Raw genomic sequence first — 19,249 nt, 5'->3', positions numbered from 1 at the left:
CTGTCATTTAACCGTGTCAAAATTATGTTATTTTGGGCTTGAAAAAGATGTTAAAAAATACTGAGACACGTGTGTAGTGTAGTCTCTAGTTTGTCATATACACAGGCTCACGAAAGTATGTATTCGAACGCCCTTTAAAACAGTATAACATTTTTCAAATTGGATCACACAACCTGACTTTTTTCGAACATTTAGAAGAATTGCTTTTCCAAATGATGTGCAAGAAAGATTTTGAAAAAATTGCAATTGGTAAATATTACATGAGAAAATAAAAATGACATTTTTTACAACTTTTTTATTTGAGCCTGTAACGAAAATTTAAAATATACATTTTGTAGATCTATGGTAGTTACACACATGCTGAAAATTTCAGAGAAATTGATTAATATACATACGAGCTACAAGTAGTTAAAAGTGGTGAAAATCAATTTCTGCTTAAAACCCACAGATTCTAAGATCTTTCAATGCGTGCCGATTTCATCTGCGTCAACCGATTTCGATGAAATTTTCAGTATGTGTATAACTAACATCGATCTACAAAGCGGGTATTTTAAATTTTCATTGCAGGCTCGAATAAAAAAATTTTGGAAAATTATTTTTCATTTGCTCTTATAATTCCTAGCAATTGAAAGTTTTTCAAAATGTCTTTTGCACGTCATTCGGTAACCCAATTCTTCTAATTGCTCAAACAAAGTCAGGTGTTTTAGTCCAATTTTGAAAAAGTGATACTGTTTTGAAGAGCGTTCGAACACTATGGTGAGCCAGTGTACACGTTCGGTAAGAGGTGGAGTTCAGTAGCTTATTATGCTAACCTGATTTCCTATTATTCAGGGCCTGAAAATAATGTTAAAAAAATTCCGAGGTACGTATTACAGACCTTAATATATCATACAAGTGATAGTTGAACCGAATGTTCAGCCCTTTTTGCAATAAAAATAAAAATTCAACGAGAAGTTAGGTAAGAGGTGGAGTTCAGTAATCTATCATGCTAACCCGATTTCCTATTATTTAGGGCCTGAAAATAATGTTAAAAAAATTCCGAGGTACGTATTACAGACCTTAATATATCATACAAGTGATAGTTGAACCGAATGTTCAGCCCTTTTTGCAATAAAAATAAAAATTCAACGAGAAGTTAGGTAAGAGGTGGAGTTCAGTAATCTATCATGCTAACCTGATTTCCTATTATTTCGGGCTGGAAAATAATGTTAAAAAAATTCCGAAACACGTGATATAGTCCCTAATATATCATACAAGTGCTAGTTGAACCGAATGTTCAGCCCTTTTTGCAATAAAAATAAAAATTCAACGAGAAGTTAGGTAAGAGGTGGAGTTCAGTAATCTATCATGCTAACCCGATTTCCTATTATTTAGGGCCTGAAAATAATGTTAAAAAAATTCCGAGGTACGTATTGCAGACCTTAATATATCATACAAGTGATAGTTGAACCGAATGTTCAGCCCTTTTTGCAACAAAAATAAAAATTCAACGAGAAGTTAGGTAAGAGGTGGAGTTCAGTAATCTATCATGCTAACCCGATTTCCTATTATTTCGGGCTGGAAAATAATGTTAAAAAAATTCCGAAACACGTGATATAGTCCCTAATATATCAGACAAATGCTAGTTGAACCGAATGTTCAGCCCTTTTTGCAATAAAAATAAAAATTCGACGAGAAGTTAGGTAAGAGGTGGAGTTCAGTAATCTATCATGCTAACCCGATTTCCTATTATTTCGGGCTGGAAAATAATGCTGAAAAAATTCCGAAACACGTGATATAGTCCCTAATATATCATACAAATGCTAGTTGAACCGAATGTTCAGCCCTTTTTGCAATAAAAATAAAAATTCGACGATAAGATCCAAAGAAACGAGAATTTGAAACGTTCTCTCTTCCCCATTCATATTGTTTACCTATCGGAACCGCATGCTACCGCGGCCAGGATATTAACCATTAATCCCCATCATTAACGGCTATATTCCAAGGGGTCGCCATAAATTCTCCTGCGGCACAGGCTCGCCTGTTTTCCGCATCTGCTTCCCTGTACGACTGTTTTTTATTCGCGTGGGCTGAAACCAAAAAAAAAAAAAGAAAAAAAAACGAAGAAAATACCCGAAAAAGCGAACCAGTAACGCAGGCCGCGGATTTTTGCGAATGATCGAGGAACATTTTTCGTGCTGGAAATAAACGAAGACCCGGGTTGCAGAGCAGCTGGCAATTTCCATCATGCCGATACCTCGTCGGATTATGCAAATCTTTATGCGAGCCGAACACGCGGCGATCCACGGATAAAGTGCTTGAAAATTGTGGAAAACACCGTCTCCGGACCCCGGTGCAGATGAACTCTCGCCGCGCCGGGGGTTTTCCAACGGTGGAAAACCCGGTTTGCCATTATACACGACAATTTTTCCCGGCGACGGCTCCGATTTCCCGTTTCCTGCGCGCATCGAAATCCCATTAAAACGGCGGCGTCCGTCATCGCGACGAACGATCGTACCAGGTGACTGGAACACGCGGTTAATCGTGTTTCACTGCCGGCTTGTAACCCTGGCAATTTCGGTTTACAGGATTTTGATTGTGAATCCATAAAAACAGACACCCACCTCGATGGAGTTACACCGCCGATACTCGATCGCAGAGCACGGCGTCACAGCACGCCGATCGATCTGCTAGGTATCGATCAGCCCCTCGGGGTGTGTTCCGCATAGTTCCCTTTCGATATGCACTTCTAATTTCGAATCCAGGAAACCCATAACCGTACAGGCTCTCGGTTAATGCTCGCTGGCCGAAACTCAAAATTAAAGTTCGAAAAGGACCGCGGCCAAACCAGTCGACAAGTTCTTGGTGAATTTTTATTTTTATTGTAAAAAAGTCTGAACATTTGGATCGACTTTCACTTGCATGATATATTAGGGTTCGTAACACGTACCTTGGAATTTTTTAACATTATTTTCAAGCCCTAAATAATTGGAAATCAGGTTAGCATGATAGGTTACTGAACTCCACCTCTTACCTAGCATCTCGTCGAATTTTTAATTTTGTTGCAAAAAGGTCTAAACATTCGGTTCAACTATCACTTGTATGATATATTAGGGTCTGTAACACGTGCCTCGGAATTTTTTTAACATTATTTTCAAGCCATAAATGATTGGAAGTCGGGTTAGCATACTGGGTTATTGAACTCCACCTTTTATCTGATTTCTCGTCGAATTTTTATTGCAAAAAGGTGTGAACATTCGGTTCAACTATCACTTGCATAATAAATTAGGTACTGCAATGGGTAAACTTTACCTCAGGAAACCAGAAGTTTTTAATTTTTTATATGCAATCCTGTAGATTTTGCCGAAAAATGTCGAAAATCCCAATTTTAATGTTGGGAATGATTGAAAAGTTACGCGTGCTCAAAGTCGAGCGATTTCAAGCGTTTTGACAGGTAAAAGTGCCGCCATGATGGTATGGCTTTTGAACTGTTGATCTCCTAGGATTAAAACTTGAATTTTCGGCATTTTCTCGCCAAAATCGAGTGGATCACATAAAAAAAAGTAAAAGGTTTTTGGTTTCCCGAAGTAAAGTTTAGCCGACTGTAATGCGTGTCTCAGAATTTTTGTCAGCGTCGTCTGAAAGTCTAAAATAGTTGGAAACCACGTCAAATGAAAGCAAATTCAAGGAACCTGTTAATTGCGTAACCACGCGATAACAAATGGTTCTACATGGACGTGTTAATATAAATAATGAGAAGTTCAAGCAGTCTGCATCACAGGTTAATGAAACTGCAACGTGCGCAGTCGCTTCGGAGCACCTTCGGCTTTATCGGTACGTCCTTGAACGCATAAGAAAACATCGTAAAAAGGTCGTAAATCTCGAACTGCGGAGATTTCCCACGGCAGGATCATGGTGGGAGGTAAAATATTTGCTTATCCAGCCAAAGCCGATAAGGCCAAGAGAAATCCTGGATAAAATCGCGGCAGATGCGCCCGGATTATTGAAAATGTATAAAACCGCACGGTCGAACAACCAATTTCGGCTCCGAATTAAAGAAACACTATGGCATCCTATCGATCAATGGACTTGAAGCAAAACTAAAAATTGTCTCCATTGATTGCAAGCCGTAGGATGTACAGTGTATACTCGATATATGTCCAAAACACGGGTCTAGTCGGGGACTATATCGGTCAGGAGATACAGTGACTTCTCTATACCATATGTGTCGCCTAGGCCTGGATGATAAACGTCGCGGTATTATCCCCACTACCGCGGAGTATACTCCGTAGGGGGCCTAGAAATTAAAGGGGACCAAGAGTTATGTCTCCTGGATGATACACGAAGTTGGCAAGATCCGTGTTGACATATATCGAGAATTCACTGTACTATTCTTTGATCCACGGGACCTTACACTCCACGGCGAGCGAGGTCTTTCGAGCTTCTTGACCCCTCGCAGGGTATACCTCGCGGTAGTGGTGATAATTCCGCGACATTTATGATCCAGGCCCCGGCGACATATATCGGGAATTCACTGTCGTGCTGACGTTGACTGAGACAGAATTTTTCTTTTGCGAAAGTCTCCTCTTAACACGACAAATAATTCTTGCACTTCATGACAAATTGACAATATTCAAAATGTTTCTTCCATTTCTGACCTTGCATGACCTTGAAAGTGACTATGTGAGGCATACGGATGAATTCACGTAGACACACGCTCTCATGCGATGTAAAAAAATATACAGCAATCCATTTAAAAAAATTGAAGGTCACCCTCGTATCTAACAGAATAGTATAAACACAAAACAACTATAGACGCCATTGTGTTGCGTATAAAATACAGTACTACTTTTTCCTCTTTTAATCTTTTCTAATACTTACTATTTACAAGAAAAACGCTGGCTAGTAATAGCGTGAACACCCTGTATACAGTAAACACTGTAAATAATAATTTCTTTCTCTCTTTGATAACACTGTCCAACACCAAAAAAATTTTGCGATACCTGTTGCGTGATTCTTATACACTTTGTCATCCTAAAACCGAATCTGAAAGTAGAATTGCTCCATCACGCAACGTTTTCGAAAAATTTTGGTTTTTGTAAAAATGCCCGATTTTGATACGAAACGACGTGTTACGCAAAAACTAAACACGCGAGAAAGTTCAAATGTGAGTCAAGAGATAGACGGGACTCTCCTCTACATATTCCTATAGTCAATTATATTTTTATGTACTTCCTAATAGTTGTAAATGGTTGTTAAAGTTTGAAAATGTACCGACGCGGGTACTTTGTACGCTCTATTTTTGTATTTATGTGAAAAATCCTTTATCTAGCAGGAATTTACTATACAGGAATGCATTCTACAGACATTTCTGGTAAAGAAACCATTCACGAAAAGTATTTGGTTCCCTTAATGTACGAGAAGGATCAGAAAATGTTAATTGACAGCGTGTGCGCGACGCGTTCGCGCCAGACGGCCATTGCAGCCTTTTCGCGACTCGCCAGGGCCGTCGCTATGCGTAGTCGACGTTGGTATCACTCAAGTATGTCTTTGCTTACTATGCTTAATTAAATACATTTTTGGGTGCCAATCATTACAAAAGATTATAAAAATACGAGTTATATTCACATTTCATTGTGGAAATGCTTAAGAAAGAAAATTGACCGCAGCAATGCGGTGACTGGTAAATTTTATTTTCAGTAATTGTTGTCTTATCTTTATAATTGTAATACCAATGGACATTCAAGATTCTTCCGATTAAAATAAGTCCAAACACTATGTAAATGGGACTATTTTAACGATTTCATTGATCGAAGTACATATTTAAGACATAGATCGCTCTATATTAAATCGATAAAATCTCGCGGAAGTGTATATATCAGCCGGACTGTTTTTGTTCTATTCATGACGAAATTATTTTAAAATCAAAACAAGGAATACAATTCCAGCATATATCTTTCATCAAGATATTTCAACAATGAAAAAACGTTACAAAGGAAAAGACTTATGTGCGGATGCTTGCTGATTACTGCTGGACACTTATTATTGAAAATCGGGATACCAGGAACAAACGTCAAGCAAGGCGGAAACATTTTAAATTTGTTTACATCAGAAATAGGTAAGTTTTTGTATTCAATTTTCTTTCTTAAGCATTTCCACAATGAAATGTGAATATAACTCGTATTTTTATAATCTTTTGTAATGATTGGCACCCAAAAATGTATTTAATTAAGCATGGTAAGCAAAGACATACTTGAGTGATACCAACGTCGACTACGCATAGCGACGGCCCTGGCGAGTCGCGAAAAGGCTGCAATGGCCGTCTGGCGCGAACGCGTCGCGCACACGCTGTCAATTAACATTTTCTGATCCTTCTCGTACATTAAGGGAACCAAATACTTTTCGTGAATGGTTTCTTTACCAGAAATGTCTGTAGAATGCATTCCTGTATAGTAAATTCCTGCTAGATAAAGGATTTTTCACATAAATACAAAAATAGAGCGTACAAAGTACCCGCGTCGGCACATTTTCAAACTTTAACAACCATTTACAACTATTAGGAAGTCCATAAAAATATAATTGACTATATGAATATGTAGAGGAGAGTCCCTTCTATCTCTTGACTCAAATTTGAACTTTCTCGCGTGTTTAGTTTTTGCGTAACACGTCGTTTCGTATCAAAATCGGGCATTTTTACAAAAACCAAAATTTTTCGAAAACGTTGCGTGATGGAGCAATTCTACTTTCAGATTCGGTTTTAGGATGACAAAGTGTATAAGAATCACCCAACAGGTATTGCAAAACTCGAAAAAAGTTTAATTTTGTTGGACAGTGTAATCAGATGCAATTGAAATTTACTCCAATTCTTCGAAACTCTACCGTTGCAAATTTCTGCCATTCAGTTTTCACAAAAATGCATAAAATCCTGAGTCCCCTGATCGAGGCACATCTACAAATGATAGAGATCCAGATCAATTACGTCGTGCCTCTCGAAGCAGTTGGAAAAACGGATTTTCTTCTAAAAAGCAACAAAGCATGCGCCACGTGTTTCGGTTTAATGCGGTTCAATAGAACGTGATACAGTTGAGAGCGGTATACCGAATTAAAAAAGCAAATAGACGAAAAATCCAGTGCACCGGCGACAGAGCGAGCAAATAGAAAACGCATTTTCCGAGCGTTGCAACCCTGATTCAACAGACCACGGCATTATATCTGCCCGCAAAAGCGGGGACGGCTAAGCGGCGAAAACGAAGCGGATGGTAAATGCAAAAGCTAGCAAACGTTTGGTTAGCACGCACAGTGTAGCAAGCAGCAATTTATCGCGCCGTTGTGTCCGTACACGTTCAACGGTGGACGTGTCATTCTCCCGGTTCACTGGTTTCCACTTTGCGAACGTGTTGCGCGCATTGTTTGTTTCTTTCCCCTTCGTTTCCTGTATTTTAGTATTTCCCCCTTTCAGGGAGTAACCGTCTAGGCTGTTCCTGAGTCCCCATCAATTTTTCAACGAATACATCAGAGCAACTTAGCGCGCCGGGAAATACCATCATTGTGGGGAGCGTTTCTGTTTGCCGATTCGGAAAGCCATTATTCGCGAGGGAGGCGAGGGCGCAGGCTTATATCGGTTCTTACGGGAACAATGTTTGAAACTTGAGCGGGTTCTTTGCGTCGACAATAGGCTCGCGCAGTTTTAATTCACAGCGTTCCGTGGCCGCACCGGGCCGAGGCACAATGGACCACGATGGCGATCCGATTTCGCGGATGAAACCGAGTGGGACGTTGCCGAACAATAAATATTATTTTACCGAGTTGTTAGTGGACCGCGGACAAAAACAAAAACCGTGGAAAATTGTCGTTGTTTGCGAGATTCGATTGCTCGTTTAATCCATTTGTATATACAATGGATCCGAAAAGTGTTTCAACACGAAATTCTGGAAAAATCGTCGACATTTGAACCGTGACAGTTTCGTAAAAAAAAAATAGAACAATAGTAAACCTAGTCTCATTTGAAAGCTTCAGACTTCGATTTTCACCCACCGTTATTCATTTTCGCCTAAGAGAATTTCTAACACGACTCCACAGGTGGAAAACCGAAGGCATGATTTCTCTCGAAAATGCTACTAATTTGGGCGTCTCTGAATACATTGAAGAATTTTTTTCCACGAATGAATCTTGCATAGATTTGAAGATCGAAGTCTCCCCTTTGCAACCACATAAAAAAATCTGATGTACGATTTTTTGCCACCGTTTTACGGGACAAAACAGTGAACCCAGTTTGGTGATGTTAGTCGTAAGATCATTGTAAAGTTGCCCGTACACTTTTCGTTTAAACCGCAATAAAAAGGCTAAAAGAAAATCGTCACATCAAGTTTCTTTATGGCGTTGTAAAGGGGAGACTTCAATCTTCGAGTCTGCGGAAGATTCATTCGTGAAAAAAATTTTGCGATGCTTTTAGAGACGCTTGAATCGGTAGCCTTTTCGCGAGAAAGCACGTGCTCGGTTTTCCACCTCTCGCGTCGTGCGAAATTCTGTTAGGCAGACACGAATGACGGCGGATGAAAGTGGAAGTCTGCAACTTTCAAATCAGACTAGGTTTGTTATTGTACTATTAATTTTCACGAAATTATCACAGTTTAAATAGAGGGAATGTTTGGAGACTGAGAAATTTGGTGTTCGAATACTTTTTGGACCCACAATCCTCGAATATTTTGTTAATTTTGAGCATGTACGACGTCGAAATGAGAATGTGTAACAGTTTAGTGTCGTTATTTTCGTAGAATCCTATATCCAGAGAGAAAAATGTTCGATTTCGTCCGGGGGAGGAATTTTCGGCTAATTTTTCCTGGATTTATGAACCGAGTTATAAATCGTGCGCCCCCCTAACGGTATCGCAATCGACTTTCGAGATTAAATACCATAGCGAGCAAGCATTATAGGTCTTTCCGAGTACCGCATCTATTCGAGGGCAATACATATTGCAACTTGCTCGGGATGTATCGATCGATAGTGCCGCCCTCCGGGCAGCTCGTCGTTCTTTTTACGGTTCTCTGAATAAGGATGTAAGCTTCTATGGGTTTTCCGCGATGCGTGCACGGGAGAAATCTGCAATGGGTTCCTTGTTCCGGGATGTAACGGTGTAATATTTCAAGGAGCCCGTTGCAGACACAAACCATCTCTATGCCGCGCCGACGATAAAGGAACTATCCGACCCAGAAATTCGATACTTTAAATTCCCGATGCTTGTTTCGGCGAGTTTCAACGGTGAAACGCGATAGCGGCTTTCGAATGGAATAAGGTCGACCACTCGAACGACTTGATAAAACTTATGCATCTATTATTCCGACGTGGAGAAATTCCTCTGAACGAGGTCTGATCGGACGTTTATTCAGATCACTCTCTGATTCACTGGGTTTGGTATTCTGTGAAATTATTATGTCGTTGCGTATCAAACCTCCGATACCTGACAGTAACTTTAAACAAACATAATTTTTTTGGAAATAAAACTTATTGACTGAAGTGAGCATTATTGTGATCGTCATATTCTGTCAAAAAATGACGAGTTCTTTTTATTATACTATGGTAAATATTGAGTTTTTTTGGTTGTTCATCTTTCTTGTTTAGTAGATTATCATCTATATTTTTTTAGAGCTTTTAGATTAGGCTACTAGGGCGTTTATTTGTCGCCAATATGTTTATTTTTTCGCTCACACAAGCAGACTACGCGTCGGTCACATAGACCGATGTGGCAATTTTCATTTAAAAGCAGAAACCATAACTGTTATAACCAAAAAGAAAAAAAGTCATGGAATAAGAAGTATTTCATTGACTAAAATCGTATTGGTTACAAATAAGGATTATAAGTGACAGAACATTTTTTCTCTTGCTGGTAAATGTCATCGTTGAGAGAAATTCATTTCGATCACTTATAACAGTTATCAATGAGAGTAATTTAATTCGATCGCTAATAACAGTTATCGATGGGAGAAGTTCATTTCGATCGCTCATAACAGTTATTGATGCAGAAAATGTGTGATAGTTATTATTAAATAGTACAACTTTCAAATGGTATACAATCAATTATTTAGTAAATTTTTTATTCATAAAATTAATTGCAACAATCACAATTTAATGTGTCGAGCATGAGCTTTTCCAAATTTTCTCCTGACAAATTACACCGAAAATCATCTAACGTTAATTTTAGAGCAGAAAAGGTTCGTTAAACACTAACCTGAGTTGTTTTGATAAATACGGGAGACTATTTTTATGACTTTCGCAGTAGAAAATTTTGAAACATTTTTTTCAGATTTCGTGTTGTACTTTTGGTCTGTTGATTCGTCTTGCTATACGAAAGAGTAGACAACTCAGTAATTAAATAAGCAACTGAAATGCATTTTCTTAACAATAATTATTATGAACAAGTGAAAAGAAATTCGATCATCGATAACTGTTATGATCGAAATAAATTTCTCTCATCGATAACTGCTTTGAACAATCGAAACAGTTTTTCTTCATCGATCACAGTTATCGAGGAGGATCCAATTTTTTGGACACTAATAACTGCTAGTTGTAACCAAAAAATATAAAAATCGATAGTCTTTAATCATTTCGTTCTTCGAATTTTTTTCTTCTTATTTTGTGTAGATTATCGTAAATTTCAACAATAAACAACTTTTTATTCATGATTTTCATCGTACGAATTGAAAGACTAGGTTTGTATGTTGAAATGGTATACATAATAAACCTGTAGATTCTTAATTGAGAAACTTTATAAAGTTTGCATTCTGAAATCGGTCATTCCATATGCAACGACCTAATATTAACAACTGGAACAGGACCCTACTGGGGTCTCTCGTGACCCTCGACAAAACTTCTGCACACTCTCTCCATTGCCAGTAATTGGAAATATCGAGTTTCTGTAACTTCTTTGGAACATTTGAATCGTTTCTTAAATTATAGATGCTCTGTTAAAATTTGTTACAAATAAACTTAACTAAAAACCGTCATACCATTAGTAAAAAAATTTTTGAATTTATTGATTACAAATTTAATAGTGTAACAAACGTTTAAGTGTTGAATGAGTAAATTGGATTAGTTTCATATGGAAAAGGAGTATAAGGAACAAAATTTAGTTTTAGAATCAAAGTACAGTAAACTCTTGCTCTAAGCCGAACGGAGCTACACGATCTTAGTCAGTTCGCCTATCCCCTCCCGTTTCCGACGCGTTTCGTCTCTGTCGTGCACACTCCGCTACTGGCAGAAAGAGGATAACTTTTTCCCCTGAATTCGTGCTCCCTCCCCTCATCTGTCGACACTGGCCCTACACGATCTATGTCAGAGCACGGACCCAAGGATCGGGCTTAGATCAAGTCTTTACTGTAGTTCCCAGTGCAAAGGGTTACTTTTCTTGCAGGTGGATGCAGGTGGAGAGCAGGAAATCCGTAATGCGATTGCCACCACGTAAAGAAAAAATGTGGAAGCCACGATGATTTTTTGAAATGGTTGCTTACCGCCCGAAAAAATTGTTGCATGTGCGCTGGGTCCGTGTCGACGATCAACTTGTAGATCTCCTTGTGTCTGACTTCTCGAAGGACCTGCCTGTAGGATCCAGGTCCTGCCTGGCGAATGTACATCTCCGTTCTTGTGGAAGGAGGCGATTTGACGAGATCCTGCAGCTTGAATAATCCTGAAAACGAAATACAAAGAGATCAGTATGAGAGACCGCAGACAGTTACCGTTTCATCGAGGAAAGTAATGTCCACGGTGCTGTCATTTTTCGAAAAGACTAATTGCAACTTGGTTTTTGCGCAATGTTTTCGGAAGATTGAACGGTGGTGGTCCGCGGGGAATATTATTGGAGCCAGCAAAATGTTTCTCGCCGCAGTCCAGAAAGGATCGCGAGCTATAAACTCGAGTTTCCCGTCGTTGGAACGCGTAAAATTTTCTAACACCTGTTTGAAGACGCTCGTCACGCCCAGCGAAGTGCGCAAAAATTTCACGACACCGCGGGAACTCATCAGAATTTCAATCTCATCCAATTTCTCAACGGTGGAAGATCGTCAGACTGTTTTTGGCTCAATAAAAATTTTCCCATCCTGAAATTACCCCGTTACCGCAACAAATATACAGCGTTCGGGACCTGCATATTCCATAAATAACAAAATTCGGTTCCTAAGAGTCTCTACTACAAGCAGTAAATTTCTTCGAAGTGCCATACATTCTTCTACGTGCTGTTCAGGTCCAATACTGGGATACTTAACAGAAATTTATATTATCGTTTGGTCTATATTGGTTCACAGTAACGACGAAACTGAATTTATTCGAATTTCCTACGATTTGTATAGTGGTGTACACTTGAGCGAAGATGCACATTCAAATATTTCTCGAGGAAAATTTTTATGGTTTAAACTTCACCTCAGGAAACCAGAAAGTTTTTACTTTTCTTTATGCAATCTCGTAGATTTTCGCAAGGATATGGCGAAAATCCAAGTTTCCATCCTAGGAAATCGCTAGTTCAAAAGTTATGCGTTTGTAAAGATGTACGATTTTTAGAGTTTTTTACAGGAAAGGGCGCTGCCATGTTGTTATGTAGCGATCGTCGTGCGTCGCATAACGAGCGGAGCCGCTAGATCGCACAGGTCGTAAATTTAAACCTTTTTTGTTCGACAACTGCAAAAGAAACAATCAGAAGCAAGGCAATATAATTTTGCAACATCCACAAAGACTGAAGCACCTTCTGTGAAAAATTCTTCGGTATATTAATTCTAATACAATATTTTCGACTTTTCCAGTTATCAGAGACCTCAAAGACAATAAGTACGTTAAAAAATCTCTAATGGAAAAATTAGTCCAGCTTCGACAAATACGAAAAGAACGAGTCTGAGGCAATTGGTGAACAAATGTCCGACGTATGGAAATTCAAATGTAATATTTTTACTACAAGCAGTAAATTTCTTCTACGTGCTGTTGAGGTCCAATACTGGGATACTTAACAGAAATTTATATTATCGTTTGCTCTATATTGGTTCACAGTAACGACGAAACTGAATTTATTCGAATTTCCTACGATTTGTATAGTGGTGTACACTTGAGCGAAGATGCACATTCAAATATTTCTCGAGGAAAATTTTTATGGTTTAAACTTCACCTCAGGAAACCAGAAAGTTTTTACTTTTCTTTATGCAATCTCGTAGATTTTCGCAAGGATATGGCGAAAATCCAAGTTTCCATCCTAGGAAATCGCTAGTTCAAAAGTTATGCGCGTGTAAAGATGTACGATTTTTAGAGTTTTTTACAGGAAAGGGCGCTGCCATGTTGTTATGTAGCGATCGTCGTGCGTCGCATAACGAGCGGAGCCGCTAGATCGCACAGGTCGTAAATTTAAACCTTTTTTGTTCGACAACTGCAAAAGAAACAATCAGAAGCAAGGCAATATAATTTTGCAACATCCACAAAGACTGAAGCACCTTCTGTGAAAAATTCTTCGGTATATTAATTCTAATACAATATTTTCGACTTTTCCAGTTATCAGAGACCTCAAAGACAATAAGTACGTTAAAAAATCTCTAATGGAAAAATTAGTCCAGCTTCGACAAATACGAAAAGAACGAGTCTGAGGCAATTGGCGAAAAAATGTCCGACGTATGGAAATTGAAATGTAATATTTTTAAGTTTTTTAGTTATTAGAGACCTCAAAAACCGAAATATCTGCAACGTCCAATGAGATCTTGAATTTCGCCGGCAAAATGTCGCTTTCCAGGCGAGCGCATCGTTCGAAAAGAATTTCTCGAGTATTCAGCGACGAGAGAGAGAGATCCCGCGGAAGCATGAAACGAATGTGGCCCCCTTTCAACAATTTAATACATACGTGATGTCGGATTATTGCGTAAAAGCACGGGGCACAATGCGTTCTTTTCGAGTTTCCGGAACGAAATTCGGGTGCCATTTATGCGAGCTTAACGGAGGCTAAGAGCTTCAATCGCACACAGCGTTAGCTAAAAATCTATGTCAGACGGTACCACCGAGTGCTAAACCGGCTTGACCGTCATCCAGTGTTACAAATTCTCCTTTTATTTCGCGAATTTCCATGCGAGGAACCCTCCGGTGGCAATTAAAAACCAGGCCCGCGAACTTAATGCCCTGGACGATCGCTATAATCCGATGTTTTTGCAAAATCTTGCACACTCGGCCGTGGAAATAAAGGAATTTCGCTAAATTTTCGCCTCGAATTCCTGGAGCATTTCGCGAAAAAGGAGTGCAAATCCCACCTTTGCAAATTACAGGAAAATCTTTCCATAGGTGCACAGCGGTTTCAATATAAATGCAGAGAATTCTCGATATTATACAGTGTGTCCCACGAGCTCTGTCCACTTGAATATCTTGGTTGTTTCAAAGAATACGAGAAAATGTTACTCACGGAAGTTGTAGGGTTTAAGAAACTACAAAATATGGTATAAATGATATTCTTGCAAGTGGAGGCGTAGATACGATATAGAGGTTACTTTTGTTTTTTTAAATGGAATGTCCAATTTTTTATGCTCGATTTCGATAGATTGGTGTATTCCGAGTATAAAACTACTGGAGTGTATTTGACCCAAAACTTACCGTTGCTGAGATATTTTACTGTTTTCACGAAGAATGTTCAAAATGTCGGCCATTTGCAGCGATGCAATGTTGTTGTCTTTGAACTGTTGCGTCTCTTACACGTCTTAATTGTTGGAGCGTCTATTGTAGCACACGATGCATGACAAATACACTTTAGCACTTTTATAGTCAGAATACGCCAATCTATTGAAATCGAGCATACAAAATTGGACAGTCTATTTAAAAGAACAAAGGTGACCTCTATATCTGCGCCTGCACTTGCAAGAATGTCAATTATACCATATTATGTAGTTTCTTAAACCCTACAACTTCTGTAAGTAACATTTTCTCGTACTGTTTGAAATAACCAAGATATTCAAGTAGACAGAGCTCGTGGGACACACTGTACAATGAAGTACAGTGGCTTCTCTATATATGTCGCCAAGGTCTGGATGATAAACGTCGCGGAATTATCCCCAGTATCGCGGGGTATGTATACCCCGTGAGAGGCCTCCGACGCAGAAGACTGTAACCACAACACGGCTCGGTTATGTCTCCTGGATGATACACGACGCGTGTTGTCGACATATATCGAGAATTCACTGTATTTCTCTTGTGGAAGAATACCAATGCTAAGAATTATCAGGCAGGTCAAAATGACTTGCTTTTCGTCCAGTTCAAACAAGATTCAATCTCAATAAAGTGTTGTCTCGATATATGTCAACAACACGGGTCTTGCCAGCGACATATATCGTCCAGGAGATACTATTCTTTGATCCAAGCTTTCAAGTGGACAGAGCTCGTGGGACACACTATACATACGTCAACACGGGTCTTGCCAGCGTCAGGAGACACACATGAGTCCTGTTATGTTTACACTCCTTGGCGTTCAAGGCCTCTCGAGCTTCGTGGCCCCTCATGGGGTCAGTAGTGGGGATAATACCGCGACGTTTATCATCCATGCCTTGGCGACATATATAGAGAAATGATTGTAATTGGTGTAAAAACGAATCTGTGGCTTTTCCTTTACAGTAGATTTTTGTAGAAAATAAAAATCGTCTGGATTATTTGTAAAATACAGGAGCCACGTAGACATTTATTTTCTCAATATTCTTAATGAAAATAATGTAACAGTACTTTTAAGTGCTTCAAGTGTTTTCAGTTTTGTGTTTGGTCTACACATTTTTGTCACGAGCGCAGAAAAAGTCTGTTTACGAGTTGGTTTGCAATAGTAAATTTTTGAGAATAATTTTCCGTAGGGTAATAAAAATATTGTATACAAATGTAATAGTCCACGTAAAATTTAGAGGTTGGTTTAAATGGATTATTAGTAAAAAGCCTGGAGTCGATTTTGACGGTACTAAAAATGTTCTATACAAATTTTTCATACTACAAATGTAAGAGATTAGAATAAAATAAAATTCGATGGGGACAGTTCAGGGACGGTTTAAGTAACTGACGTCAGACAATTACACAAGATTTTCCTAGAAAAATTCCAGTCACAAATGTAGCAATTTTGCGAGTAACAGTTCGAAGTGACGTTGCAACTTTTTCCTCATCCGATGGCTGTTCATCCGCTAAGAGCGTAATTGACGGGAACAGCTCATGGCAGCGTGCACGCGAGCCAACAACTTACTCGATTTCCATATACGAGCGAGCTTGTAAGCTTTGTAACGTCTCCCCGTGACAAACGGCGAAATACCACGACGTCGCCACGAGCGCATTAATGCGAATCTGTTATCCAGTTAGGTGGGTTAGCATCTAGCGAGGAGTTAGCAACGTCTCGGTTCGCAGTTCCGTTGGGAGTCGCTTCCGGCGATAAGAAAAATGAATTTCGGCAAACTGGCCCGTCGCGAAACCTTCGCAAACGTCACTTTGATTTTCGATACCACTGAACTGTCCTCAAAGGAGCCTGAATTCTTCCCAACAAATTGATCCCTGATGTCTCAATCCTTTACCAAACATAGTCAATTTATAAACGCAATATTGATACTATAATTATTAGGGTATTTGCTGCGTAATTTATTGCTCCTGTGTTCGGATAATGTTGTGTAGCAGTAAAATATAATTCTCAACACAGTCAAGCCACACAGGTACCCTCATCCGAAATAGGACGAAAGCCGGTCCCGAGGCATCGTCTTATATCGGAATGAAACTGTGTTAGTGACATATCGGTGTGAGTCGGAAATGACACCAACACAGGCCTAGAACTCGCAGGGTCCGAGGGTTAAATTGTTCAACATTTTGTACAAAAGTGTAATCAATATTCGTTCCAGGTTCCGCTGAACGTCGGATAATTTTAACGTGAACAATTTATGGAAGTGACGTGAAAGTAATTTGATTTTCTTTGCCAACAAAGTAGTTGTTGCAGCATGTGCGGCATGTGTAAATTGGCAAGCATGTTAAATCGATGGATAAACACGTGTCCAAGAATAAAATGAAAATACGAATGAAATAAAAATATGAATAAAATAAAGAAGAATTAGACAGGATTTTTGTGGAGAGGTAAAACGAAGAGTTGAGAGGATTTTTTAGTGCTTCGAGTTCTTATTCAAATTTGATTCTCCCATTAAATTTGTTTCGCAAATTCGGGGCCTGTTTTCATGCTCGATGACGCAATTCGACCAGGAAGAATTTCAAAATGTCCCCTCTCGTTTACGTGGCGGTGGGGAATTTATGTCGGTCGTAAAGATCAAAGGGACGGAAAGAGAGAGCATTCTTCGAGGTCTTCATCCCTTCATCCCTACGGGGAAACCTTTCCGTTTCCGCTCGTATATCCGGCATGATTATGTCGTCTAATCAGGAAAAGTAATTTCGAAGAACAACGGTCTCTTTCTGTCTCTCTGGACGGTCGCGTCATTTATAAAGCAAGACAATATTCTTGGTCGGGAGGCGGCTAATTAATTCTATCGGGCCCGTATGGAAATCAGCGGTTTTAATTAAAAAAATTTCATAGCGCTTCATGCATGGCTGATAAAGTCCTTGAATTTATTCCGAACACTCTCATAAGAATTCTTGGCATTCTTTTCGAAATTTATTGCATTGCCTGGCATAAATTCATTTTCTTCAACATTGGATGAAATTCGACGTAGTTTTTTAACGAGATCTCAAGATCATTATTTTATTTTAACGACAACTTGTATTTTTTGTTCGACATTCTCGTAGAGCATGAAAAGACGAGTCCAACGAATACCATAACCATACCGCTACGATCATTCAATCTTGAGATATTCGTGTCTGAAAGGTAAGGTTTTCGACTAGGTTTGTTCCCTTCAGACACGAATATCTCGAGATAGAATGGTCGAAACATTATGTTCATTATACTCGTTGGATTCGTCTTTTTAAGCTCTATAAGAAGATCAAATAAAAATATAGGTTTCTATATAAACAAAATATTTACGGCCTAGAAATCTCATTAAAAAATGCCTAACATGGCAGTCAACCTGTAAAAGCAGTACGAAATTGGTAATTCTCCTTTGAATTAATACTGAGATCAATAAGATCAAGCATTTTACTACGTAAAATAGTACAATTCCTAATTAATCTAGTTAATCCGGATTCTACGGATATCGAAGTACCGAATGGTGTATTGCAATATTTGGCTAAGGATTCTCGGCATCAAGTTCGCAGGCTAAACTTCTGAGATGCTTCCTCGAATCTCAATTAGGTATTTCTATTGTGAAGTTCCAGGGGGAGAGGAGGGGGGTGGTGGCGAATTCTCTGTTTGACCGACGGAGCAGGGTCCCTCGTTGGTACACGGTCTGAATTATTATGACGCGGGGTTGCATGTCCGCGAGTTTCTTTGCCACGAAAATCGTACTCAGTGTAGTCGCACGGCTCCCAACTAAGAATGGGGGCCAGGAACCGTAATGGAATTGCTGGGGCACCGAGCACAAGAGATGCGACGGAATTTCGATGAATGGGTTGCTTGCTATAGCCGTAGCGAAGTCAGGCCCGCGGTTATCGATTCGATCGAGACATGGATATTTGATTACGTCTTATTGAAACATATTTCCGAAAGTCCGCGAAACGTTTCGGAGCCAATTGAATTCCCGGCGGCGACCTATAGCGAGCCGAGCAATTCGATTTCTGCGCGGAACGTTGCTGGAGTATACAAAAATCGCGAAAGCTCCGAGGTGTTCATTGCTAATCAGTTGCGTTGATAATAGTCCTTTCTATGAGCCTTGGAAAATGAATTCATGTTAATGCGCCCTTGATTCGACTGTGGACCTTCGTGTGAAATAAAAATTCTCCAGCTCAACTGTAACAAATAGGAAAAATAGTTGAAATCTTACGCGAAATAAATTGTAATAATGCCGGGGAACATTTATGAAATCGTGCAGGACTATATTCAGCACATTGAAATTGATAAAAATCCCCCACTGGCCACCGGAACGGAAAAACAACGAATGATCGATTTCGAACCAACGCAATCAAAAAGGTTCCGAGCTCGTCGCGAAATAAAATCGAGATTTATATGCAAATGAAATTTTATTGTGTAGGAGAACATGAAAAACTTCTGAAAATCTTGTTTACAATCACTGTCACGTTGCTCTGGATTGAGTTAGTTCACTATAGGACCGAAAGACTTTTCATGGTTGAGCTTCACTTTGAATATGCCAGATCCGATAACGAAATTGCGGATTTATCACATTCGAAATAAAATTGAATTGCGGTTCCGTGGATATACTTA

The 19,249-nt window shown here is 39.3% G+C and overlaps 1 protein-coding gene across 1 annotated transcript in view; it reads right to left on the bottom strand.

The window, feature by feature from the left end:
* The window catches only part of LOC143360896 (glutamate receptor ionotropic, kainate 2), a 327,145-nt gene that overhangs the window by 105,066 nt on the left and 202,830 nt on the right, over positions 1-19,249 (bottom strand). The window contains exon 5 of the mRNA XM_076800073.1: positions 11,484-11,659. Within this exon, the coding sequence (XP_076656188.1) occupies positions 11,484-11,659 (176 nt within the window). The remainder of the gene's footprint in view (positions 1-11,483; positions 11,660-19,249) is intronic.

Source organism: Halictus rubicundus, chromosome 14 (genome assembly GCF_050948215.1).
Source record: "Halictus rubicundus isolate RS-2024b chromosome 14, iyHalRubi1_principal, whole genome shotgun sequence".
In the NCBI taxonomy this organism is placed as follows: Eukaryota; Metazoa; Arthropoda; class Insecta; order Hymenoptera; family Halictidae; genus Halictus; species Halictus rubicundus.
The sequence above is the reverse complement of the archived record's forward strand: the minus strand, read 5'-3'. Positions and strand labels throughout refer to the sequence as shown.